A 25,720-nucleotide genomic window follows, 5' to 3' on the forward strand; every position below is an offset into this window, starting at 1 on the left:
TCCATGTCTGGTTCTAACTGTTGCTTCTTGACCTGCATACAGGTTTCTCAGGAAGCAGGTAAAGTGTTGTGGTATTCCCATCTCATTAAGAATATTCCACAGTTTCTTGTGATCCACACACTCAAAGGCTTTTAGCATAGTCAATCAAGCAGAAGTAGATTTTTATTTTGGAATTCCCTTGCTTTTTCTATGATCCAGCATATACTGGCAATTTGATCTCTGATTCCTCTGCCTTTTCTAAATCCAGCTTATACATCTGGAATTTCTCAGTTCGTGTACTGCTGAAGCCTAGCTTGAAGGATTTTAAGCATAATATTGCTGGCATAGAAATGAGTGCAATTGTATGGTAATTTGAACATTCTTTGGCGTTGCCTTTCTTTGGGATTTAAATGAAAACTGACCTTTTCCAGTCATAAAACATCTTACAATTACAGCACTCTATTTTAAGCTGGAAACAACTTAACTTTGATTACATACAAATAGTCTACACTTTTCCTTCTCTTCCTCCGCACCTTCTGGTGTCCACAAGCTAGCCAGTAGGATCTGAAGCTGGCGTTGAGATCTGTGTGCCAGCGCTGAAAACCAGTTCAGCTATGTTGATTCCCTCAGTTCTGGTGGAGTGAGACAGAAGTGGGCCTCCTGGGCAGCATCCTTCAAGCCCTGGGCAGTTAGGTGCTCACTTGCACTCACTTTCCTTGTGGGAGAGACTGTGGGCTGAGGGGGTCTCTCTTAGCACCAAGCTGTGCTGGTTTGGGTGAGGGGTAACACAGGTAAGGTGAAACTATTCTTCCCCTCTTCAGTGTATCCACTCTTGGATTTTTTTGCTTCATCAAGGTGCTAGGACCTCTAGCTGGATTCCCAAGCTCTCATAAAGGTATTCTCATCTGTGGGTATTTTGAGAACTGGAGCCTACTAGTCCATCATCTTGCTGACATCTCTTACATTTTTTAAGATGAAATCTTTGACCACCTAGAATTTGTTTTCATTTAAGATGTGAAATAAGGATACAAGTTCATATTTTTTTGCAATCCAAGTTCAAGTAGTTAACTACTTGTTTGAACACCATTTGTCAGTAATGCATCTTCCCCCCAGAGGAGATTCCATTCCCCCCGCCCCACCCCCGCCCTGTGTCTTTGGGCTTTCTAGTCTTTTCACTGCTCTGTCTGCCTACTCTGTGAGCCAGTACATTTTAATTCTTTTAGCTTTGTACTGTATTTTAATATCTGGAGGGGCCCATTTGATAAGCATTTAATCTTTTTCAGAAAACAGAATGGAGGAGGAAAATGAAGGCACTGCAGGAAGAGCATGCAGCTCAGAAGAGAGAGGTAGGTCTCACCGGACTGTCTTGGGGAGCCTGGTTTCCGGTGACTTCCTTTCATCCTTCAGCTCCCCATCCTTTGCCCCCTGCCTTGAACTGCTTGGCAGATATTTTGTTGCTGATACGGTTCCCCGTTGCTGACCCCCATCAATACACAGAGGGGTCAGCTGCCCAGAGGGCTGCTTCCCTGGCTGGGAGCAGGAGCCTCAAGGCCTTCTCTTCTGAATCCAGCACATCCTTTCTCCATGGATTCCTCTTCAGTGACTGCTTAAGGCTCTCTAAGTAGGGCTGTGCTATAAAACTCAGAGAATTGCCTGGTCATTCAGTGTTTGGGCCCTCCTTTGAAACCCCACCCAGGAGAGATCCGGGTGGTTGTGGACCTCAGCGATAGTTCAGGGGCAGCTCAAATGGAAGGGTTCAGACACTGAGACCAGTGGGGAGAGAGCAGTAGTCCTCAGCTTATATAAAAATGTCCCTGAGGAGAAGGCAAGTGGAAGAAGCCAGTTAAGAAGAGCCCTAGGTTCTGCTTCAGAAAGCTCAGAAGGTAAAGGTGCTTAGATCTGAGTCTGGTGCATGATGGATGGCCCCCCATTCAAGTGGTTCCCCTCTGATAAGTTTATCTTTTTAAAAAAATCTTTATGTATTTATTTTTTGGTTGTTCCATGTGGCTTGTGGGATCTTAGCGTCTCAACCACTGGACCACCAAGGAAGTCCCTGATAGGTTTATCTTATTTGAAAAATTAAAAAATGGGAAATGCATTCAAGTTTATTCCAAAGAGCAGAAGAACTATATTAAGGTACATGGAGTAGTCTCACTTCTGCTCCATTTCCATCTACCTATCCCCGACACCCACCCCACAGGTGACCACTTTTATTGCTTTCTTGTATTCTTCTAGAGGTTCTTTATGCAGAAATAAGTGGTGTCATTTTCTCTCTGCTCTTACATCAGAGGTTGCTTGTAACCACATTTCCTTCATTTTTTGTCTTCACCTAAAAGCACCCATTTGATGATTTTTGAATGACCTCAGCTTACCTGACTGTCCTTCCGTGGGTGACACAGCTGACAGAGAGCCTTTGCCCTGAGCTTAGGGGCCTGCACTCAATTCTCACTTCTCAGGTACCACTTAATATGTCCTCAAATAGGAAGGAAGTCAGTCTTGTTAGAAAGCTACTCGCCCAGGTCTGGAAACCCTCCACCTACTTCAGGTGAAGCTCCGGCCAGCGTTTGCCTGCAGGTGCAGGTCCTGCAGGCACTGAGCTCTCAGAGGTCCCTGCAGACATGTGACTGACCAGCCACCCTGTGCCACCAGCTGCAGGAGCAGAACGAGAGGCTCCAGGCTACCCTGTCTCAGGATCAGAGGAAAGCAGCCGCCCAGGCCCAGCGCCAGATCCATGCCCTCCGCACCCAGCTCCAGGAACAAGCCAGGCTCATTGCCTCCCAGGAGGAGATGGTAGGCGTGTCCCTCCTCATAGGCGTGTCCCTCCTCCCAGTCGGGACCTGGAGCCATAGACCCCTTCCCTGTGAGGATCTCCTTAGAGTCTCTTGGACTTGTTGGCTCCAGTCTCATTAGTTAGGGTCTCTGAGGAGAGGGAAGGGTCTTCAGACTTGAGGGGCAGAAAGCGATGAGGATGACGTGACTGCTGTCCTTAGGGGCTGTGTTGGTGGGTTCACAGTACCAGCAGAGACCATGTGAATGCCAGCGCCTGGTTAATACTTTGTTTATTCCTCCATGTAAACCTCACTGCTGCCTTTCAAGGTAGACATTACCTTTTCCCCAGCTTCCTTTGACAGATGATGAGGCAGGCTGCAGAACTTAAGCACCTCGCTTGAGTCTACACAGTGCATGTTATAAATGACAGGGGTGAGAATCAACCCTAGCCAGGTAGGTGGAATGTGAAGCCTGTGCTCCTTTCGCTGTGTTCTCAGACACATTTCTTAACTAATTCCTTTTTCATAAGTTAACAGCCTCTGAGGAGGTTGTTAGATAAGCTAGTATGACGAGAAGACATCACTTACTACGCACCCTTCTTCTAAAACCACCCCTCTGACTCTTCATCTAATGTGGACCATTCTCTGCCCAGTCAGGGTGCAGCTCCCCGTTCTGAGCCCCAGGTCAGTGGAGACGTGTATCTGTCCCCAGCTGGGCCCTGCTGTGGCCTCAGGTCCTTGCCGTGAACCACCCTCCCCAGAGCTTTCCTGGGCGGAACACCTACTGTCACTATCTAATCCACTGATCCTCTCGCTATTTGTCCCTTTCTGTTCTTCCAGCTGTTAACATATCTAACCCACTTCCTTGCTGCTTTTCTTTTTCACTACTTCCCCTAACACATTTAGCTCTTCAAAGCTGTGGCTGCCTGGAGGTTTCCTCCTTTTGTTACCAGAATTCTTATTTATAGTTGTTTCAGTTAGGAACCCACTGGCTAAATATAATAGAATAGGTTAACTGGTGTTTATTTTTATTGTAACACCAAAAGAGGTCACATTTGATTTAGCAGCAACATTATGCCATTGGAATTCTAGACTGTTATTATTATTATTTTTTTAATTGCCGTCTTTAGCATATTCCCTGGTGGCTCAGATGGTAAAGAATCTGCCTGCTATGCGACAGACCCCAGTTTTATCTATGGGTCAGGAAGATCCCCTGGAGAAGAGAATGGCAACCCACTCCAGCATTCTTGCCTGGAGAATCCCATGGACAGAGGAGCCTCATGGGTTATAGTCCATGGGGTTGCAAAGTGTCAGTGACTGAGTGACCAACACTTTCATTTTCACTTTAGCATATTGACTTAGGCTTGACTCTGATAGTTGCAGAATGGCTGCCATAGCCCCAACCATCACAACCATATTCAATGGAGAAAGTTGATGAAAGGCTCTTCTCAAGGCTTCTACTTATATTTTACTAGTCAAAACTGTGGAAACTATAGTTGTGAGAGAGGTTAGAAAAGAAATAATTAGCTCTATACTTTCTAGGATAGAGGTAAGCAAAGGAGGAATGGAAATGGACGTTGGATGAATCATTCATCAGTAAGTGGTGGAAAGCGACTCAGGCCTAAGCCGAAGAGGAGATTTGTCATAAGGTTCAACAAGGTCTCTCAGAAAGCTCAAGGCAGCGGAACAGCTAAGTCTAGGAATAAATTGAATCCAGAGACATGAAATGTGGTCAAGTCATTGCTCTGTGATATGTCTCTGTTCCTTCTTCTGTAACTGTTTTGATTTTCCCTGTGAAGGTCAGCTTCTACTCCATGTCTGCCCCACGTGGCAAAAGAAACAAACAAAGAAAATAAAAACTCAAACCAGTTAGCTGCCCAGAGCTCATGAGTTGACATGTCACCAATCCAGAATTCTCTGCCCAAACCTGGACAGTCAGCTATGGCTGTGGTGTGGGGGTCACAAAGTTACAAGGGGCTGTCCTGTCTGTGACTATGTAAACCAAGGAAGAAGAGGCACTTCCTGGAAAAGAGGGGTTGAGCAGAGAGTCAGTGGCTGTTCACATCATGCCCCCTTACCCCCAGGGGGCACTCAGCTCAGAGCCCACATCTCAGGAGGGGCAGCTCCCTTGTCCTGGCTGAGGTTACTTGTGTGCTTGTGCCCCTCTGCTTGCATGGGGGTTCCTGTCCTTCAGGCCACAGTCCCTCTCTGTAGAGGGGCCTTCTTGCCTCCCCACCATGGGAAAATGGAGCATGGTGCCAACCTGATTACCACTGTTCAGTCTTGACGCCATGCCCTCACATCTGCACAGCGGGAGGTATGTTGCGGGGCCAGGGCAGAGTATTCTGAGCTCCAGCTCACAGTGGATGGTGTGGAAACACTGGCTGTCCCTTCTTTATAGAGCTAGGCAGCCCCACCGCTCACAGCAGAGCCCCCTGCTGCCTGTAACCTGCTTTGTTCCATGTCTTTGCAGATGCAGGCCCTGTCTCTCCGGAAGGTGGAGGGTGAGTCTGTTGTCTTGGACTCTCCTGTCTCCTGTCTCTCCTGCCTCTGGTCCCCTCTCCTGTCTCTGTCATGCTATACCAGTCAATGTATAGGATGAGGATGGTGGCAGCTGCTCAGGGACCTGTGGCATCAGGCTCTCTGGCTGGACAAGGGAGGGTGAGAAGATGCTTGTTTCTGGGACAGACAGGGCTCCAGCCCAGGTTCATGCTGAAGGCATTCTGTGCAGGTAGCAGGGTTTCTTGTCTGGCCTGCTCTTCTCTGTAGGACGGTGGAGACATGAGGTGGGGTGAGGGGTGAGAATCCTGGGCGGGAGGTGATGGGCTCATGAACAGGCTCTTTCTAATTCACCACAACTGTGATTCAGTTCCATCCAACTTTACCTTGTTTCCATCCTACAGCAAGTTGACCCCAAATCTCTGTGAATATGCCTGTCTAGAGTCTGCCTTCCTCGTCTTATGTGCGTGCTTCTTAGTGTGCATGTCTGACAGATGAGGTGCTGATGTCTAAAGGGCGACAGTAACCTATGGGGGACCAGCCTGCTTGGAGGACCTGGCTAGCCCCTTGTGAAACCTTCCGACTCCACCCCACCTCTGCTGCCCTATGCCTGTAGCTTCCCTTCTGACTTTTCTGGCAAACCCACACATCTTCCCAGCCTCTGCCTTGAGGTTAGATGTTTCTTTTGCAGTCTTGCAACCAGTTCGGAGAGGCGCCGTTCTATGGCTGTGATCTGAGTGCTGGGGCTGGGGCATGTGCGTGTGTGCTCAGTTGCGCAGTCACGTCCGACTCTTTGCGACCCCACCAGGCTCCTCTGTTCCTGGAATTCTTCAGGCAAGAATACTGGAGTGGGTAGGCCATTTCCTACCCTAGGAGACCTTCCCAACCCAGGGATCGAACACGCATCTCTTGCGTCTCCTGTATTGGCAAGCCAATTTTTTTAACCACTGAGCCACCTGGGAAGCCCAGGGCTGGGGTGGGCCATTAATGAGAGCTGTGTGTCATAGACTTCAGATCCGTTGTCTCAGCACTTTGTGCCCACATTTTAGTGTGGGGCGGGTATGACTGTCCTCACTTTCTAGAAGAGCACGTGAGGCTTAGAGAAGTTCAAGGGCTTCTGTCATGGGCAGCCAGTGAGGGGCAGGGCTGGAATGTGGATTCTGATCTTGCTGCCTCCCAGGTTATGGTTGTGACCACTGCTTCGTCCTGCCCCTGTCTGCTAGAGGACTGACTCAAGTCCTTGCTGTTTCTGGCCTGCACTCACATGCTGTCCTGGCTCTTCTCTGAGGTGGGGGTGGGGCCCAAGGCCCTGGAGATACTAACTACTGCTGCTCTCCTCAGGGATCTGTGAAGGCCCGAAGGCTGTGGACACAGATGAGGACTCTTCCGAGGAAGGTGAGGCTCCGATTTCTTCCCTGGGGGCTGCCCTCTTCATTGTTGACTTTGTCTCTACTTAACTGGATCTGGCTGCCTGAATCTGGGTGCAGGGAACTAGGGATAAGCGGTAAATATTTAACCACCCGCTGCTTGTCAGGCACGTGACATGAAGGCACACATGTGCAACCTCCTGGTTCTCCCTGGCTCGGAGAGGACCAGTGGCTTGCCCAGAGCCGCCTGCTGCCTCGCCCATCCCTGGTGCCCACCCCACCGCCTCTCGCCTGGTATGACCCAGAGCAGTGGATGTGGCCTCACTGTGTGGGCTTAGGTGACTTTTGCAGTTTTCTTCTGCGTGGCGAGCATGCAGCAGGCAGATCACACCGGCCAACCTGATGTGCAGGAATCCTCCTCGGCGACCTCTGCGGAGCCCTGGGAGCCTGCCACTTTTATTCACTCTGTTCAGTGACTGACTCCGATTTGCAGAGCTCTCAACAGAATGTTTCCAGGGGATGCAAAGGAGAAGTGAAAAAAATAGACTCTCCTGGGTGAGTCGGGGAGGAGGAACTCCCAGGAAAGATCAGAGAGAGCTCACAGCCAGCCTGCTGACCAGGCCCGCATGCCCAGCCCTGCTGTGATGTGACAGTTCCAGAGTGACCCAACAGGTGCACTGAGGAATGGGTTTTATTTGTGTCACCAGAGAGTTCATCATGGGGGTATTTTGTTGTTTTTTAATGTACTTTTGAGGCAGTTATCTATGCTTTTGGCAGAAAAAGCAGAAGGGTGCACAGTAGGTCTCCCTCCTGCCAGGCCATCCAGTCTCCGCCCAGAGATTCCATTGTTAATGGTTTGTCACGTTTCTTTCCAGAGACACTTGGTGCAAACACAGGCACGTCCATGTATGCGTTCTTTTCCTTTTCCCTAAATGGGAGCACAGTATACATATTGTTCTATGGTTGTTTCTTAACCATATGGGGGGTCATTTCTTATCCCTTTATATAGAGCTGCTCCATTATTTTTTCAGGACTTCAAAGTACTCCATTGGATGGATGAACCAAAATTTAATCAGTCCTCTGCCACTCTCCCACCCCAGTGCATTTAACCTTGGAATATAGTAGTAAAAATAAGTTATACAGGTAACCCTGAGTAACACAAGGTCCACAGTGAGGATGAGCCAAATCCTCCAGTGGGGCACAGAGTTCTAGGAGGCGGTCACCGAGTGAGGGGGACCCCTCCCCACCTCCTCCACACCCCATCCCGTTGCAGGGAGGACCCAGACCTTGGTCAGACTCTGCTGTTCCTCTTCACTTGCTTTTCTACTCTTCTAGTGTCAGACCAGCAGAAGCAGCATCCCCTGGGGACTTGGCTAGAAATGCAGATTTTCAGATTCTCAAGTCCCAGACTGCACAGACTGAATCAGAACTTCTGGGGCAGGGCCTAGCCATTTCTGTCTGAATGCCCTCCTGGGCATTCTGGTGCTTGCTCAAGTTTGAGGACCTCTGTGCGTCCCACAGCTCTCTGCAATGGTCGCACACTAAGAATCTCCTGGGCTGCTTGCAGCTCTGGAGGAGCAACCGGCCGCCTGCTGCCTAGATCACCACACGCGGGGCAGACCTTCGGGCAGCAGTAGTACACAGAGCTCCAATGCTGATTTCAATATACAGCCCAGTTGGGGCTCATGCCCTGTGCAGACTCAGCAGAGAATTGACCCTGGGGGCGAGGGAGGATCTATTAAAACACAGACTGCTGGGCTCCACCTCCTAACATTTTGATTCAGTCCGGTTGAAGTGGTGGAGTAGGAAATGGCAACTTCCCTGGGGAATTCCATGGACAGAAGAGCCTGGTGGGTTACTGTCCATGGGTTGCAAAGAGTCAGACACGGCTGAGCGACTAACTCACACACAGGTTGGAGTGGGGATCTGAGAATCTGGGTTTTTAATAAGTGACAGGTGGCTCCCGTGCCATGGCTTACACTACACTTTGAGAACCGCTGCTCTAGACCAATTGGTCTTCAGGCGTGACTGTTGTTAGAAGATCTGGGAAGTTTCACAAATAGATCTTAAGGCCTGGGGCTAACCCTCCAAGATTCTGATGTACTTAGCTTGGGATGGAGCCCAGGTGTTTCAAATAAGCAACCAAGGGATAAGATTACTACTTGACATTGAGCTCCTTGACGGTTTTCTTTCGTGTCCCCAGTGCTGGCCTGTTCACACTCATATTACTTGTCAGTAGGCTGGTCCACCTCTAACCACAGTGGCCCCTGGCATTAGACCTGAAGAGCACTTCTGGGAGGTCTACCCTGACTCACCCTGGACGGCCCCTTTATAGCAGTAATCACATTGTATTTTAATTGCCTGTTTCATTACCCTCTGGGTCAGTAGGTCTTCCCTGGTGGCTAAGCGGTAAAGAATCAGCCTGCAATGCAGGAGTTGCAGGAGACGCAGGTTTGATGCCTGGGTTGGGAAGATCCCCTGGAGGAGGGCATGGCAACCCACTCCAATATTCTTGTCTGGACAATCCCATGGACAGAGGAGCCTGGTGGGCTATAGTCCATGGGGTCGCAAAGAGTTGGTCATGCCTAAAGCGACTTAGCACGCATGCACACTGGGTCAGTATTTCTTAAGGAGTGGTCTGTGGGTCACCTCCATCAGAATCATCTGAGCAAGTAAAAATGCAGATTCCAGGGCCCTTCTCCAGATCCGTGGAATCAGACTCTGGAAGGTGGGGCCAGAGAATCTGTACTTTAAACCCATGCAATTCTATTGTGTATAGTTGGAGGGAGAACACCTAATTTAGACAGTAGACTCGAGGGGAGCAGGCAGCTGTCTGTCCACAGTATATATGTGTATACATATATCATGAATGTGAATCAAATCATTATGCTGTGCATCTTAAATGTATACAGTGCTGTATGTAAATTATACTCAATAAATTTGGGTGGGGAGAGAGGGGAGGAAGAATGGAGCCGGGGGAACAAGCTGCTGTTGAGAGTCAGAACCCCAAAAGTTCTGAGTCAACCTGGGACGGGACTGATCCAGATCTTGAAGGTCCAGGGGATGAGGATCTCAAAGGTGGGTGGAGGGTCTGCTGCCGTGATTCCCAGAGGAACAACTTGGGGATGGACCCTCAGGTGGGGTCGGTGGCCCTGGGTCATAGGCTGGAGACCATGACTCCTGGCTGGGTGCACTGGGGCTTTGGGAGCGGAGGTTCTGGGCGCCCCGGCTGACCTTGGTGGTGTCTTGTGCTGCAGAGCTGGAGGACTCCCACAGCGGACAGCAGAAGGTGCTAGAAGCCCTGAGGCGAAACCCCACCTTGCTGAAGCAGTTCAGGCCAGTCCTGGAGGACACCTTGGAGGAGAAGCTGGAAAGCATGGGGATAAAGAGAGTGAGTTCCGGTACCACCGTGGCAGGGCCGCACCTACCATGTGGACGCAGGGCGTTCTTAAACCAACAAAGGGTCAATTGTTCTTTATAGTGTAGGCTTATTCATCTCGTTCGTTCCGGTGGGGCACCCTTGGTGTCCGGGAATGTAAACCCACGCAGCTGGCACTGCGATCTCTTCTGTTTCCTCCAGTGGCTTCCTGAGATGTCATCCCGTGTCCTGACCTCTCCGTGCTCTCCACTTACTGGCTGCTTTCTCTGTGTCTCTATTGCTTTTTCTTTGTTGTCGTTCACATATTCAACAAATATTTATTGAGCACCTTTATGCTAACTGTTGTACTAGGTTCTGAGAAAACTGGAGAAGGAAATGGCAACCCACTCCAGTATTCTTGCCTGGAGAATTCCATGGACAGAGGAGCCTGGTGGGCTACAGTTTATGGGGTCACAGAGTCGGACACAACTGAAGTAACAGCACACACGCATGCTGAGAATACAGCGATGAATTAGAACTGAAAATTTTTTTCATGGAGTTTATAGATGGTAGGGAACTCAGATACTAAACAATGCTTTTCCAGAATTTAATAACTTAACATTGTGAAATGCTCTGCAAGTGAAGTATTGGATACTATAAGAATGAATAATAAGGGGATGTGCCTTAGTTTGAAGGTCCGGGTCTGATGGTGGACATTAAGTGGACAAGGGATTCCCTGGTGGCTCAGACGGTAAAGAACCCACCTGCAATGCAGGAGACCTGGGTTTGATCCCTGGGTTGGGAAGATCCCCTGAAGGGAGTGGCAACCCACTCCAGTATTCTTGCCTGGAGAATTCCGTGGACAGAGGAGCTGCCTGGCGGGCTACAGTCCATGGGGTTGCCAAAAAACTCAACTGAGTGACTAATACTTTCACTTTTCATATTGATATTATTTTGACAACTTACAATTAGATAGTCTTGGTGGATCTATTAAACAAGATGTCCCATCTTCTATTGGACAAAGGGACCGTATTTTCTGACAAGAGGAATTTAATTGGCTCAATCTGGCCTTTGGAGCGGTGAAGTGTCTATCATCAGTAGCACCCTTGGCCATGCCCACTCAGCAGGTGGCTGTGGGTGGAGCAGGCTCTGAAAGTCCTATCTGGTACAAATTAATATTTGAACACCATTGTTTTCTCATGCTCCTGTTCAACCAGAGTATGGATATTATCATTAAAGGCATCAATGAAATCCATGATTAAAAACACCCACCTTATTACTAAGGCAGCTGGAATATCACATCATTGAGGATACTTTGTGTATAGAGTAAAATAAGAAAAAAACCCAAACACCTAGGTTTAATTTAGCAAAGATGCCCCTTAATCATTGACTTTTTTCAACTACCGGTCAATCTAACTTTGGCCTTATGTTCAGACTTGATTAAAACATTTCTTCTAATCTTAAATTATTCCTCAAGGGTGGATGTCAAAAGCCCAAGAAACTTCCATTAAGTGTTGGAAGGGTGCCTGGCTTCGATTTTTTGCAGTTGATGTTTTCAACCATTGTCAGCCACGGAGGACAATGTTTCTGGCCAGATGATGATGCAAGTACAGAAAGGAGCAAGCCGCAGTCTCCCACAAGGATAGTGGAGAGGCATGTCCCATCTCAGCCTGTATGCTTGATGTTGATAGAACTGTGCGTAGCCCCTCTGCATCATCTCTCTGCTCGTGCTTTGCTGGGGCTCCCAAGCCCTAGCCCACCTCACTTTCAGCAGCCTGCTCGCCCTGCCCTGATGCTCAGCTCATCTCTCCCAGAGGCACCAGCATGGATCCCAGCGACTCCCAGGCCAGCAGCAGGTGTGAGAGGCCGAGGGAGGGAGGAGGGGAGCCCATCTCCAAAGGGGACCTCTGTGTCTTCCAGGATGCCAAGGGAATTCCCGCTCAGACCCTCAGACACCTGGAGTCCATCCTGCGAGCCCAGCGGGAGCAGAAGGCCAGGAGGTTTTCTGAGTTTCTGAGCCTGAGGGAGAAGCTCATTAAGGAAGCCACCAGCAGAGTCAAGGACAGACAGAGGGACCGGGCCCCAGTGTCCCAGCCAGAGGGCGAGGTGCCAGGTGAGCTGGCAAGAGGGCCTGCTTGGGACTGGGAGCTGGGAGGGTTCAGGCTTGTGTGGAGGAGGGATATAATCTCTGTCCTCATCGGGGTGTTGCCTGTTGCTCAGAAGGTCCAGACATAGGGCTCTTGCAGGTGGCTGAGTCCAAAAGACCTCTGTTGGAAAAACAGGGTCTAGGGGTGGGGTGGTCACCCGGGTCCCTCAGGGAAGCAGAGGAGAACCAGGGCCATTGTCCTTGCTCAGACACAAGGCCTCCTCAGCAGCTCAGTTCTGCACTGTTTTGCTTGTTTGGACCACAGGCTGAACTTGGCTCCAACAGAGTGTTGTCAGCACAGGGGCTCCAGATGGAAGCAAGGATCAATCAAATGGAATATTCTGCCCTAGAGCAGTGGGAGGGCATGAGAGGCTGGGCCAGTTCAGCAGGCAGACATATCCTCAGAGCTCAGACTCCTTCCCTGGGCGAGCCAGCTGCTTTGTCCCTGGGAGTTGTGACAAGGAAAGGCCCTGTGGTTCCTGTGGAAGACTGAAGGATGTGAGTGAGGACCCTCTGGTCTCTGTCCTCAAGGAACTTAGGGAGCAAGGGAATTGTGTCTTTGCACCAGGAGCCCCCATCTCTAGAGGGGTCCCAGATCCTCATGCAGGGCGATGCCCTAGCTCCTTGCAGTCATGGGAGTAGCTGGTCAGAGGAGGGTCACTTGTGTAATCTCCTCATGTCCAGGCAGACCCAACCTGAGCTCTTTGTGCAAAGGAAATTTCCAAAGTGTGGTCCACACATCTCTGGGAGGTATGCAAGATGATTTTAGTTATCCGTACTTTAGTTATCTGTTATTTGGTACACGAATCAATAATTTTAAGATTTAATCTTTATTTTTCTTTATGTACATTGGAAAAATATTACTAACATAGCAACCCTGAAAGCTCATGGAAATGATTACTTGGGTAAGTATAAAGTGGGAATTTTATGTTTAAAAGTGGTATCATTTTCTATAAAAATGTTACATAGAAAACAGGACAGTTGGTATGAGAATATGGTAAAAATTATATCAATGGTCTGGGTAACTCTGTTCTATTTGGTTTAAACACCTGACCTTAAAATCACTAAGGAAAGGATAGTTTTCAGTTTCACACAGAAAGAAATCTCAGACCGAAGGAAATTTGTCACAAAGCCCTCTGCCTCAAATGCTCCTTCATTCCTAATTTGTTTAATTTAGTGCAGTATTTACTGAGGTGCAGTATTTACCCTGGTTTGATTCCTGAGTCGGGAAGGTCTGCTGGAGAAAGGTTAGGCTACCCACTCCAGTATTCTTGCCTGGAGAATTCCATGGACCGAGGAGCCTGGTGGGCCACAGTCCAAGGGGTCACAAAGAGTCAGACATGACTGAGAGACTTTCACTTTTCCCTTTACTGAAGTTGATCTGGGCCAGGGCCTGCCCCTCAGCTGGAAACCAGCCAGAACTAGGTGATGTGATGGGGCCCAGCACAGGCCCGGGCAGCTTAGAGGAGAGGGGACAGGCCCTGGGGCTGAGGGCTGGAGGGGTGGATGGAAGCCCCTCCTTGTCCTGGTTTCCAAGAGAAGAGAAAGGCTTCTTGCTCTTGTGGTGCCACCCCCTCCCCCAGCGCTTGTGCCTGTGGTCCCAGAACCTGGGGTGGAAGCATCCCTGCCCCCCACTGTCTCTCTCCCCTTCCCTGGGGCGGGGTGGGGGGCTGTTCCTTCTCAGGGCCCGTTACTGACCTATGGGATGAGCTCTGTTCTCTTGGCATTTCGTAGGCCGCTTTCTGGCTCTGCACCCCCATGTGCTCTCCTTCTAGTCCTCAGGAGTGCTGTACAAATGCGCACCTCCTGTCTCTGCTCAGACCATGCCTCTTTTATCTGGAGGCAAAGGTGGGGGATGTAGTCTTGTTAGTGGCAAAAGCCTGAGATTTGGGGTGACTGACCACCTGGGTTGGCATCTGCCATGGATTCCCATGGAATCGTGGGTCTTGAGCAAGTTCCTGAAGCTCTGGAAGCCTGTCTGGGGCTAAATGGATGTTGGATGTAAAGTGCTTAGCTTGGTCTGTCCACTGTAACTGTAGCTATTATTATTTTCCCTCAGCAAGTTTACTTTAACAAGTTGCCTTTAGGTTACTCTTTCCTAGAAGGCCCACTTCTGTGTGAATGCATCCTCCGAGAGTAGTGCATTTCAAACACTTTTAACTTTGAACTACAGTAAGAAATGCATTTTATGCTGTGGCTCAGTCCATACTTTGGAGTTTCATGAACCAGTACTTACTTTGCCTCCCTGTGATGTACTTTCTCTGCTCTTCTCTTTGCATAAAAAAATCGTGGGTCCTGCAGAACAGCCTCACTCCCCGCCCCCACCACAACCCGCCCCCACGCTTGACCCTCCTGGTAATTGGGAAAAGGGAGGGGCTGTGTCTGATTTCCTGCCTTAAACACTCCAGCTACAGGCCCCTTCTGGGAGGAGGTGTATGGATCTTGACAGCCCAGGTGGTCCTACAGTGCCCTCTGGTGGCATCAAGGCCTTCCTGCAAGGCTGCCTGAACTCCAGTAGCAGCCGCTGGAGTTGGGTAGACAGGGTAGGTGGCCTTGGCAGGGCCAGCTTCTCGGATTGTGTCAGGGGTGGGCTGCAGACACGCTGGGCTTCCTTAGACCTGCTGCCTCCCCTGGGTCTCCTGGAATGATGACATGACCCCGGAACACCAGCTGCTCTTCTGGTCTTTGATAGAACCTGGTGCCCAGGCTTGGCTGGCCGTGGGATACTTGGGGTGGGGGAAATAATTAAATCTGCTGTGGTAATAGCAGTACACTGCACAGAGTGACTTGTTCTTTTCCAGTGTGTTGGAGCCTCTTTCTGCCTCCTCTTGGGCTTGAGAGTCCAGATGGATATGCCCTGAAACGCGTTCTTATCTGTGTTTCTAGTCAAAAGCCAGCAGAGCCCGCTGGTCACCAAAGAGGTCCAGCCAAAGGCCAGGACCCTGCATGTGGCACAGCCATCCAAGCCGGCAGAGCCCCCTGTGACAAGTCTTCAGAGCCGCAGCAGCCATAGCCTGGGCCTGGCCCCGGGGCCCAGCCCTACTCCTCGCTCCAGAGCATCTGGACCCCCCGGCACCCCTGCTTCCCCAGGGCCTGGGCTGAGGTGAGCTGGGCTCTGCATTCTCACAGGGTCCGTGGTGTGACTCCCACCCTGTCCTGGGCCCCCCACCAGCTTCCGCAGACAGGTGAGGGGCAGAGAAAGAAGTGAACAGGAGGGGCCTCAGGTGGGGTCCAACCCATGAAGAGACTGGAGTCCCTTGCTCCTGGGACTCCAGGAGCCAGGCCAGAGCAAACCTCCCCTCCTCTTACGACTCATCCCCAAGCCCCAGTTGCCACCCTGGAGGGGCTGGGTCTTCATCTTCTAACAGAGGGTGGCTGCCCCTCTCCAGATGACTCCTGGCTGGTGTCTGGGCCCAGGGGTGCCAGGGGCAGGACTGGCTCTGGGCCAACCAGCTTGCAAGTGGTGAAGTGTGGCTTTGACCATCTTCCTTCCAGCTCACGCACTCCTCATTTCCTCTCCTTCTTGACAGTACGCCCCCGTTCAGTTCTGAAGAGGACTCAGAGGGAGATGCTGGGCCTCGTGCATCCCTGCAGCCCCCGAGAGTTCCTTCAAGGGTGGGGCCCCGGCCGCAGGATGACTGGGACTGGTCTGACACCGAGACCTCGGAGGGGAGTGCCCAGTCCCCTGGCAAGGGCTCGGGCGGGCTGGCCTCCTCAGGTGAGGAAGGTTTTCTTATAAGACTATTAATGAGGCTTGTAGCTTCTGGGCTTCAGTTGCATTTTCTAGCCAAAGTTTAAAGAATATAGAGCTTAGGTTTTGTCTTTCCAAAGGCAGAAAGTGGACAAGCTAGGGGGTAATCCCAGTTCTGTGCCATCTGTCAAGTCTACAGTGTCATGAATTCTGTGGAACTTCATCTTGTCCATGGCATGGTCCCAGCCTGCCAGCCCATCTAACCCACCAGAACCAGATCTCTGGAGAAGAACTGATGACCTGCCAGGTGGATGATAGGGTGTAAACATCTAGGAACTGGGAATGTGGAGTCTTTGAACACGCTTTGGGCTCTGTCACTTGCTCCCTGTGTGCTGGTGTGGAGAGTTTTGGTTCCTGTGTTGTAAAGGGAGGTATCTGGATAAGATGAGTGATGAGGGGCAAGGAACATAGTATGAATATAATAGACCCTTAACTAACTGGTTTTTAATCAATCAGTGAGCCAAGGGTCATCATCACTCTGGACCTCTGCTCAGGCCCCCAGACATTTGAATCCTGGAAGGCCATGGCTGGCTCCCTGCTTCCTGGCCAGTCCTGAGGTCTGAACATCCACCTTGCTTTCTCACACTGAAAATGTAGTCATTGCTTAGCCCCCTTCCTGTGAGGAGGTCATAGAAAGTGGATCTGGCCCCACAGCCCTGAGCGAATTTATATTGATGATATTTCTTCATTTCTCTGTGAAGATGTTGGAGGAAAAACTACACATTAATCTTGCAGTTCATGTACCGACTGAGCAGCGGTTCCTCCTGCTAAGAGGAAAGGGCAGCTTGCTAAGCTGCTGTGCCCAGCTGTGCCCTTCAGGACATAGTACATTTCTGGATGTTCCAAGCCTCTCTTCCCCGCCCATGCTGGCCTGAGCCTCTCTCTCTTTGCCTGTCTTCTACTGCTTTTGTCTTTCCTTTTTCCCTTCGGACTCTTCTCCATGCTCCCTTTATCCACACTGGACTTGGGACGTGACCCATGGGGATGATGCAGTCATACTCTGGTTACCTTCCAGGAACACTGGTGCAATCGATGGTCAGAAACCTTGAGAAGCAGTTGGAGGCTCCAGCCAAGAAGCCTGCTGGAGGGGTCAGTCTGTTCTCAGTGCCCAGTGCCGGGCCACAGAGAGCTGCTGTGCCAGGAGGAAAGCCCCAGGTAGGCTGGAGGACCTAGGAGGCTCCCCTGCAGTCTCCTACCGAGCCAGCTCGAGTTTGGGGCCCTGGACGGGGCCTGAGGGAGGGCCCGTGTGTGACACTACAGTTGCCCTCCTGCCCCTCGCCTCCTCTGCCCCTGCAGGAGTGGCACGATGCCCACTCTCCAGTGCTTGTTGTTCGTGTCCCTTGTTAACATCGAAAAGCCTCGTGGTTCATTACATGAACCACTGCTCAGCGGGTTGTTTCTCCCAGCCACGCACACCCCCACTTCTGGCTCTGATGGGGCCTGGACCTGGCTTTGTGCCTGGCTTCCAGCAGTAGCTGCTCTATTCGGGCTCCAGCTCATCCCACAGCCAAGCTCTCCCCTTTCTTCACTCCCCGAGGACCCCAGCGCAGGACTGTGTGCAGAGCAGACTGCTCCACAGTACACAGTGGGGATATTAGGCACCTTTGTTCCAAATATCCAAGGCCATTTCCTCATCACTAAGAATGTCTTAATGGCCTTGCCTCTCTCCAGCTCCAGCTGCCATCAGATTTATCGCTCAGATGCTCAGCCTCCCAGACCATTCCTGTTAGGATGTCCTTGCCACCTCCCCTCTCCCCATAAGGGAACCACTTCTGTATTCCTGTTGTGTTTTCTTAGGCAAAAACATTTCTGGCTCTTGTAATTTTACCCTCCCTTCAATCAGAAAGATGCATCCTAGGATGACCTATGTTATTGCTCTAAAATTCAGAAATAATGGGCAATCACTTTTTGGTTTTTCCCAGAATACACCTCCCCTGGCAACCCCGACACCCACCCTGTGCTATGTGATATGTTCGGTTTATTATGTAGCTCATGTGTGTTTGTGAGTAATGAGTCTAAATGATTCAAAATGTATTCAAAAAGAATTCATCGTCAGTTGTGAGAGAGCACCAACCGCCCAATGCAAGTTGAGGCACTGTCCAGAGCCTGCTTGCCACCTGGGGCCCTGGAGGTTTCTGATTGGTTGTCCTTACGTTCCAAGGCAAATGGTCTGGGCACTGAGAGCTCAGGTTGGGGTGGGGTGACCGTGATTCTGGTTCCGGGACAGCCTGGGAGTTTGGCCCACTCTTGGCTCCCCTGTTGGCCCTAGCTCAGACCTTTTCCAGGCTGAAGGATCCCTGCACTTGGAGTTCCCCTCACGCACCTTTGGTCAGAGTGTTTCCCAGCCCTGGACCAGCAGCCTGTGGCAGGTGGGGTAGGTGCATTAGGCACTGGTACGTCAGCTCAGGAGTTTGGAGAAGTTAAGTCCCTGGACTTCCTCACTGTGGGCAGTTCAAAAATCTGGACAAAGTTTAAATTTCAACAAGAGAAACCTGATCTTCTACAGGCCTTGGGGCTGGCCTCAGTGTGGCCAGTGGAATTTCAGGGGTGTTTTGCAATGGCTGTGACCCCAGGTCTCTGAAGCAGGTTCTCAAAGACATGGACATGAGAAGATGGGAGGAGTAGCGCCCCTCCTGCTTTCTTCCAGATCTGCATTTTCTCCCCGCATCCGTCCTCCCTGGTCAGATGCATTTTCTTCTCCCCTGTTCTCCCTGCAGCTTTCTGAGGATGAGAGTGACTTGGAGATCTCTTCCTTGGAAGATCTCCCACAGAACCTAAACCAGAGAGAGAAACCGAAGCCCTTGTCTCGCTCAAAGCTCCCGGAGAAGTTTGGCACCAGCTCTTGGAGCCCCAGTCAACCCAGGGTCCCTGGCTGGTGAGCCCGCTTCTGATTCTGGCAGCCAGAGGACCAGCCTTGTCACCCAGCTGGGTGGGGCTGGCTCAGAACCCCCCATCGATGGGGCTGCTGGGCTTCTTGTCTTCTCCAGAAGCTGAGAGGTCTTCTCCTTGGACAGAAGCAGAGTAGAAGACAGATATGATTTCTACCATCCCCCGTGAGAGCTCTGGCAGTGTCCCATGGGTCCCAGGGCTGAGAAAGGGTTGTAACAGGACCTTGAAAGAGCATCCTTCATCTACCTCCATGTTCGCTCCAGACTGAAAGGAGACACTTGGTCTCTACTCTTCAGCGTTTTGTAAACCTTGGCAACACTGTAGAGCTGGGTCTTTTATGGGGTCCTTTGGGGGACTTATGCCTGAGTCAGCCATTCAGTAATTGACCCAAAGTCATTTACTGAGGTCGTCTGGCCTCTTACTGCTGAGCCAGAGTGTAGGCAGAGATGAGGGGGGAGACGAAAAGTATGGGGTCATAACAGAGATTGGGATGTTATGGGAGCACAGACAGAGCCTCTCAGTGCAGCTGGGTGTGAATGTGGAGCACTGCCCGGAGCTGATGTCCTCAGGACCTGCTCATGGGTGAGAGGGAAGGCGGGCCACCTGGCTGGGGCCTCATATCCCCAAGGGACCACAAATTAAGTTTTGATAATATTTCTAAAATTAGGTTATATACATATACATATCTATAGTATTTTTTTAATGTAAAGAGCATTAATTTATTATATATAAACCCTTAAATACAGCATGTTTATCACTCTCTGGTATTTCTTCCTTGTTTTTGGAGCTTCAGCAGAGACTGGGTGGGGGCCAGAGCCATCTGTACCCCAGCTGTCAGTTTAGGACTTTGGGGTGAAGTTGCCAAGATGGTGGTGGCAGTACAATGGGTTTGTTGGGGAGTCACTCCTGTGAAAGGTGAAGGCAGAAGAAGCTGGATCAGGGCAAGTGCTCAAATGCAGTGCGGGTCTGACCCCCAGGAGAGGAGAAGAGCAGCCAGCAGGAGTGGGCAAGGGGAGGCCAGACCGCTGTGTAGCTGACAGCCCCACCAAGTCAGTGGGAGCTCCAGAGCAGGCCCAGCCCACCAGGGAGTCCCCACTGGGCAGGATGGCCAGAGCCAGGCACCCCACCCTGCTTGGCCATGGACTGCAGTGCCCAGAAGAGAGAACTAGTAGAGCAGCCATAGTTTTCCCTAAAGGGAAGCCCAGCCGTTCACCTCCAGGCCTCATGAGTAGAGGGAGCAGAGAGATGAGCCCATGAGCAGAGCTCATGAGCCCATGAGCCTATCCCTGATACCCAGCTTCAACCCTTATCAACTCAGCTCATGGCCAATCTGGCTTCATCTGTCTTTTCCCACTACCTCGGGTCTCTCCCCGGATCTCCATCCGGGCTTCTTTTGACCTCTGGGTGGTAAGCCCTGAGGTTCTAGCAGAAAGAACTAGGGGAAGTGAGGAGGAAAGGCATTGCCGAGGATAAAGGGGTCCGGGGGTGGGGAGGCTTGGGGGTATCATGGTACCAAGCTGTTCAGTGAGGCCAGGGCATGGTTTATGAAGGGCCTTATGTGGGACCCGGGGTCAGCCCACCTCTGCTGCTAGGGCGTAAATTCCCTTTGGGGTCTCATACCTTTGACCAGCTGAGAATATGTATGGATTATCCCAGTGACTCAGTGAGGAGGGGAAGGAAGGGGCAGTGAGTAGGGAGTGTTAGTGAGGTTCATCCCTTTCTCAGAATTCTGCCAACAAAGTCATGCTTTCCTATTCACAGGCTTTGGGCGAGGGAGGTTAAAAAAAAAAAGATGTTTGTGGGGTCCCTTGCCACCTCCTGGTTTCCTGTAGCTCTGAGTGCACTACAGATGCCAGCTCCCCACATCACTGTGCACGCTGGGATCTCTGCCACTTGTCCTCAGGGTTGTTTCTGATGTGGGAGGCTGCACGGACTACATGCAGGTACAGCCTGGAAGTGGCAGAGAGCTGACTCTACCAGGGCAGCCTGCACTCGAGGTGGAGTGGGAGTTGGTGAATAATTGCTCCAGCTTCCTGCGCTTTGGTTTGACAATTCGGAGGTTTATTCCACAGTTTTTCAAAGTCCCCAGGGTAGGTGAATCCCAGTTGCTGGCCTTTCTCCATCTGGTTTCACTTTTCTCACTCACATTTGCTTCTTGGGAGTACCTCTGAAATAAATTCACTTGTACCCAAATCTTTGCCTCAGGCTCTGCTTTCATGGTGACCCAAGTGAAATAGATGTGAAAGCCCGTGTGTTTTCACACACACTGGTGATAATCACCCATGAAGAATGACTCTATTCCTGAATGTTCATAATTAAATTCTGTGTTTCCAAATCTGTTTTTCTACTTTGGAGACTAATGTATTAGTTTTTCATTTGCCAAGCTCTGAGGAATTGATACTTTTGAACCGTGGTGCTAGAGAAGACTCCTGAGAGTCCCTTGGACTGCAAGGAGATCAAACCAGCCAATCCTGAAGGAAATCAACCCTGAATATTCATTGGAAGGACTGATGTTGAAACAGAAGCTCTAATACTTTGGTCACCTGATTCAAAGAGCCGACTCATTGGAAAAGACCCTGATGCTGGGAAAATTGAGGGCAGGAGGAGAAGGGGGCTATAGAGGATGAGATGGTTGGATGACATTACCCACTCAATGGATATGTGTTGGAGCAACCTCAGGGAGATAGTGAAGGATAGGGAAGCCTAGTGTACTTCTGTCCATAGGGCCACAAAGAGTTGGACATGACTTAGCAACTGAGCAAATGCTGTTTACCCCTTCCCACTTTCAAATACATTGAAAAATTTAGGGGCAAGATTTATAAGAACTTTGGAACATGTGTATTAATCAGGGTTCTTGAGCTTCCCTTGTGGCTCAGCTGGTAAAGAATCTGCTTGCAATGCGGCAGACCTAGGTTCGATCCCTGGGTTGGGAAGATCCCCTGGAGAAGGGAAAGGCTACCCACTTAAGTATTCTGGCCTGGAGAAGTCCATGGATGACTGAGCAACTTTCAACTTTTCCAGGGAAACAGAAGCAATAGGATATAGATATAGATACAGATGTAGATTTAACTACACAGAAGAAATTTATTATAGGAATTGGCTTATACAGTATGGAGGCCAGGAAGTCCCTTGATCTGCTGTATGCAGGGTGGGGAACCGGAGAGTCCCTGGTGTTGGTCCTGGAGAACCAGGAGCTGGGATGCCCAAGGGCAGAAGATGGACATCCCACTCAAGAAAAGAGAGCTAAGTCACGCTTCCTTCTTTTTTCTCCCTTTCCGTTCAATTTGGGCCCTTGGTGGACTGAATGATGCCCAGCCAGGCTGGTGAGAGTGGTTTTCTTTATTCTGTCTACTGATTCAAATGCTAATCTCTTTCAAAGGCACCCTGAGAGACATACCCAGAAATAAAGTTTTCCCAGCTATCTGAGCATTCCTTTGCCCAGTCAAGTCGACACATAAAATTAACCATCACAATATGTAATGTATTAAATTATTTTAAAATTATCCAAACAGTAAGATTGATGTAGAAAAGTTAGAAAACACAGATGATCCAAAAGAAAAATAAATTTGAATAACCCCCAATTCCAGAGTCAACTACTAGATATACAAGCACTGATTAAAAAAATACATATGTCTCCTTCCTACAGTTCAACTATATTTATTCTTCTCTAACTTGATTTTCCTTCTTGAAAATAGATTATAAATGTCCTTACATCAGTACATATGTATCAACTTAATTATATTTAATGACCACATAGTATCACATGGAAAAGATTACAAAAATTTATTTAACCAGGCATTTCTACTTTGGGCCTTTGATTAATCATGGAATGATAAACAAATGTGTATATACATCTTTGTGCACTTAATTAAGATTTCCTTAGGATAAGTACTTAGAAGTGAGGTTGCTGAACCAACATGGTAATGAAAGCCAGCACTGTATGCCAGGCACTGGTCCAAGCTTCTTATGAATATTCACTGAACTTCACAGCAACTCTTTGAGGTGATGATGCTCTTACAGTCATTTGGGGACCAGGGGCTGAGACACAGAGCAGTCAGGAAACTTGCCTTGAATCCTGTCTCCAGTAAGTGGTATGACTGGGATCCAATGGGGCTGGCAAGCCCTGGAGCCCTGGCTCCTCAGCATGTATTTTAGGGAATTTTTGTTACATAAACGTTCTCCAGAAAACGTGAGCCACTTGAGTCTAAGGTTTGAGATGCTCCTTTGAGCATTCCCTTGCCACCAGGGGGTATCATTCATCTTTAAATGCCTGGACAACGTGATATGTAAAAAATGAAACCTCATCTTTGAAAAAGTTTACATTTTTTATTTTTCTCCTAAGGCAGGATTTTTTTTTTTAATTTTCCTATTGATTATTTCTATTTTTTCTTTCATTAATTGCCTGATTATATTCTTAGTGCTTTTTTGGTCAGTTGATGCAATTTTCCTAGTTGCTTTTTTCTTTATGTGTTTATTATGGAAAATTTCCAGCATATATAAAAATACAGGGAATGTATAATGGCCTTGATGTTCTCATCACTCAGCTTTAATAATTATCAATATGTGATGACTCTTATTTCCTGCAAATCTCTTAGCAACCTCCCCCAAATAGTCATGTTATTATATCTACAAATACTTCATATGTATCTTCCATATGTATTTTCTTTCCAAAATAACCACTATACCACCACCACTAAAAAAAAAATCAGTGATATCTTCTAAATATCATCTAATATCTACTGTGCTCATGTGTCCTCTCTTTCCCTGTATATTTAAGACTCTTTTAATCCATAGATTCCTTCTCTGCTTTCCCCTTCCTTCCCTCCCTCCCACATTTTCTTCCTCACAATCTTTATTATTATTTTGTTTTTGTTGCTAAAGAGATTCGGTTATTTGCCTAGAAGAATTCCCCTGGTCTGGATTTTGCTACTACATTGCTATGATGGTGTCTAATGCATTCCTCTTTCCCCTGAACTATCTGTAAATTTATAGTTAGATCTAAATACATGATCAGGCCTCCCTGGTAGCTCAGTTGGTAAAGAATCTGCAGGCAGTTCAGGAGACCTGGATTGATCCCTGTGTTGGGAAGATCCCCTGGAGAAGGAAATGGCAAACCATTCCAGTATTCTTGCCTGGAGAATTCCATGGACACAGGCGCCTGGTAGGCTGCAGTCCATGGGGTCGCAAAGAGTCTGGCATGACTGAGGGACTAATAAAGACCCAATACGTGATCAGTTTCAACTTTTATGATTTTTTGATTCTTTTTTGACAAGAACTTCTTATGTAGCACTATGCACCTCTGGTAGGAGGCACATAATGCCTGGTTCTCTCTTTTTATGGTGTTGGTGATGACATTGATGATATATTGAAGATCATTGCCTAAATCTATTGATTAGGGATTTCCAAAATTCCTTTGGCATTTACTAGCTGGAAAACTTCTATAAGGGGAAATTCCCCAAATAGAACTGCCTGGTTGCCTTAAGATATAGTTTATATAGGTAAGGCACCTAAGAGACTGATTCTTTCCTCTTTCAAAATAATAAGATGGTTTCCTAGCATTCTCCATGGGTACCATATGAACTCCTACATTGAAATATATTTGATTTGTTGAAATTGATTGTAGTTGTTATCCTTATTGTTGCTGAACTTGTCCCATCTTTGGCCAATGGGTGCCTCTTCAAGTTGGTTCCTGGGTCCTTTTGAATGACCTTGGTAATCTGATAGCTTCCTTGCTATCTGTTATGAGAGTGATCCAGACTCATAGCATACATTTCCTGCCTCAGATTTGAAATTAGTAATTTCTCTGGGTGAATCCTGATTTCTTTTAGAGGAAAGTGGTATTTACAGACACAATCTGGGTGCAAGGGGTGCTGATTACTATTGGTCTTGTCATTACTTCTAAGCCCTTTCAGTGGACAGAGACAGGAAATAAACAAGTAAGAAAAGGTAAGTTCATACTGATATTTCCCATTCAAATTTATGACTACAGGATTTTTACTTTATTTCATTGATCTAACATCTATTTGTATCTTTTTTCTTCCGCTCTAAAGAGTCTTGGCTCCCAACAGCACAATCTCAGTCTCAGAATAGCAACACCAACTTTATTGTCCACAGTATGATAATTGGAAACAGTTTAACATTTATTGCTGTTACATTTTGGAGTTTTGGGGTCCTTAGGGTATATCCCACTGGGGATGTGCAGTTAAATTACTATGTTTTAAAATCACATCCAATAGTTTCTCTCTGTGGTTATGCTACTGAATGGCTATATAATTTGGTTTGCTTCTTCATTATACTTTTGATTTTTAGAGATTGTATCTTAATTAATTTGCTTCATATAGCTTATATATATGTATTGCTAATATATAAAAATATTAAAATTATACTATTATATTAAAAGTCTATACATATTGAAAATATTAATCCATTGTCACATTGCTGCTTTTTGTCTTTTTGTTTATAGGTTCCTTCTCATAGAGAGATGTTTAAAATTCTTATATATCTAACTGATGTTTTCCTTTATATCCAACTGATGTATGTCTTTGGTGTCAGAATTAGAAAGGCTTTTTTCATTCCAGTATTCATACAGTTTCAAATATATTTTTCTTTTACTTCTTTTACAAAATTTAAAATTTGACTGTTAATATATCTGGACTTTGTGTGTGGAGGATTGATGGCTATAAGCTGTGAGTTAGGGATGTTACCTATTTTTTTCCAAAAAATTAGCCAGGGGTCTCACCAACATTATTTGACAATTTATTCTTTCTTCATTTAAAAAAATATCCCCTTTATCAAATGTAAATCATTGTATGTGCTTAAGTCTGTTTTTGGACTTTTTATTATTCCATTAATTGACAGTTTTGGCACTGGAATTGTACTGTTCTTAATCATTAAAATTCATCATCTTGCAGGACACAAAATTATTTTTACCTCTCAGAATTTTACTACTGGCTAATTTTCAAA

The 25,720-nt window shown here is 48.2% G+C and overlaps 1 protein-coding gene across 8 annotated transcripts in view; it reads left to right on the forward strand.

Annotated features, from left to right (window-relative positions):
- DZIP1L (DAZ interacting zinc finger protein 1 like) overlaps positions 1-20,950 on the forward strand; it is a 56,434-nt gene extending 35,484 nt beyond the window's left edge. For 6 of the 8 annotated variants that reach the window (XM_027545314.1, XM_027545322.1, XM_027545316.1 and 3 more), the window contains 10 exons: positions 1,263-1,325; positions 2,629-2,769; positions 5,221-5,251; positions 6,588-6,641; positions 9,871-10,004; positions 11,892-12,084; positions 15,004-15,220; positions 15,648-15,835; positions 16,884-17,023; positions 18,586-20,950. In XM_027545314.1, coding sequence (XP_027401115.1) covers positions 1,263-1,325; positions 2,629-2,769; positions 5,221-5,251; positions 6,588-6,641; positions 9,871-10,004; positions 11,892-12,084; positions 15,004-15,220; positions 15,648-15,835; positions 16,884-17,023; positions 18,586-18,747 — 1,323 coding nt within the window. In that variant the 3' untranslated portion in view covers positions 18,748-20,950. Of the gene's footprint in view, positions 1-1,262; positions 1,326-2,628; positions 2,770-5,220; positions 5,252-6,587; positions 6,642-9,870; positions 10,005-11,891; positions 12,085-12,801; positions 13,005-15,003; positions 15,221-15,647; positions 15,836-16,883; positions 17,024-18,585 lie in introns of those variants that run through there. The other 2 variants (XM_027545338.1, XM_027545358.1) reach the window with 2 other exon arrangements.
- The last annotated feature ends 4,770 nt before the right edge of the window (positions 20,951-25,720 follow it).

This window comes from Bos indicus x Bos taurus, chromosome 1 (assembly GCF_003369695.1).
Source record: "Bos indicus x Bos taurus breed Angus x Brahman F1 hybrid chromosome 1, Bos_hybrid_MaternalHap_v2.0, whole genome shotgun sequence".
NCBI lineage: Eukaryota > Metazoa > Chordata > Mammalia > Artiodactyla > Bovidae > Bos > Bos indicus x Bos taurus.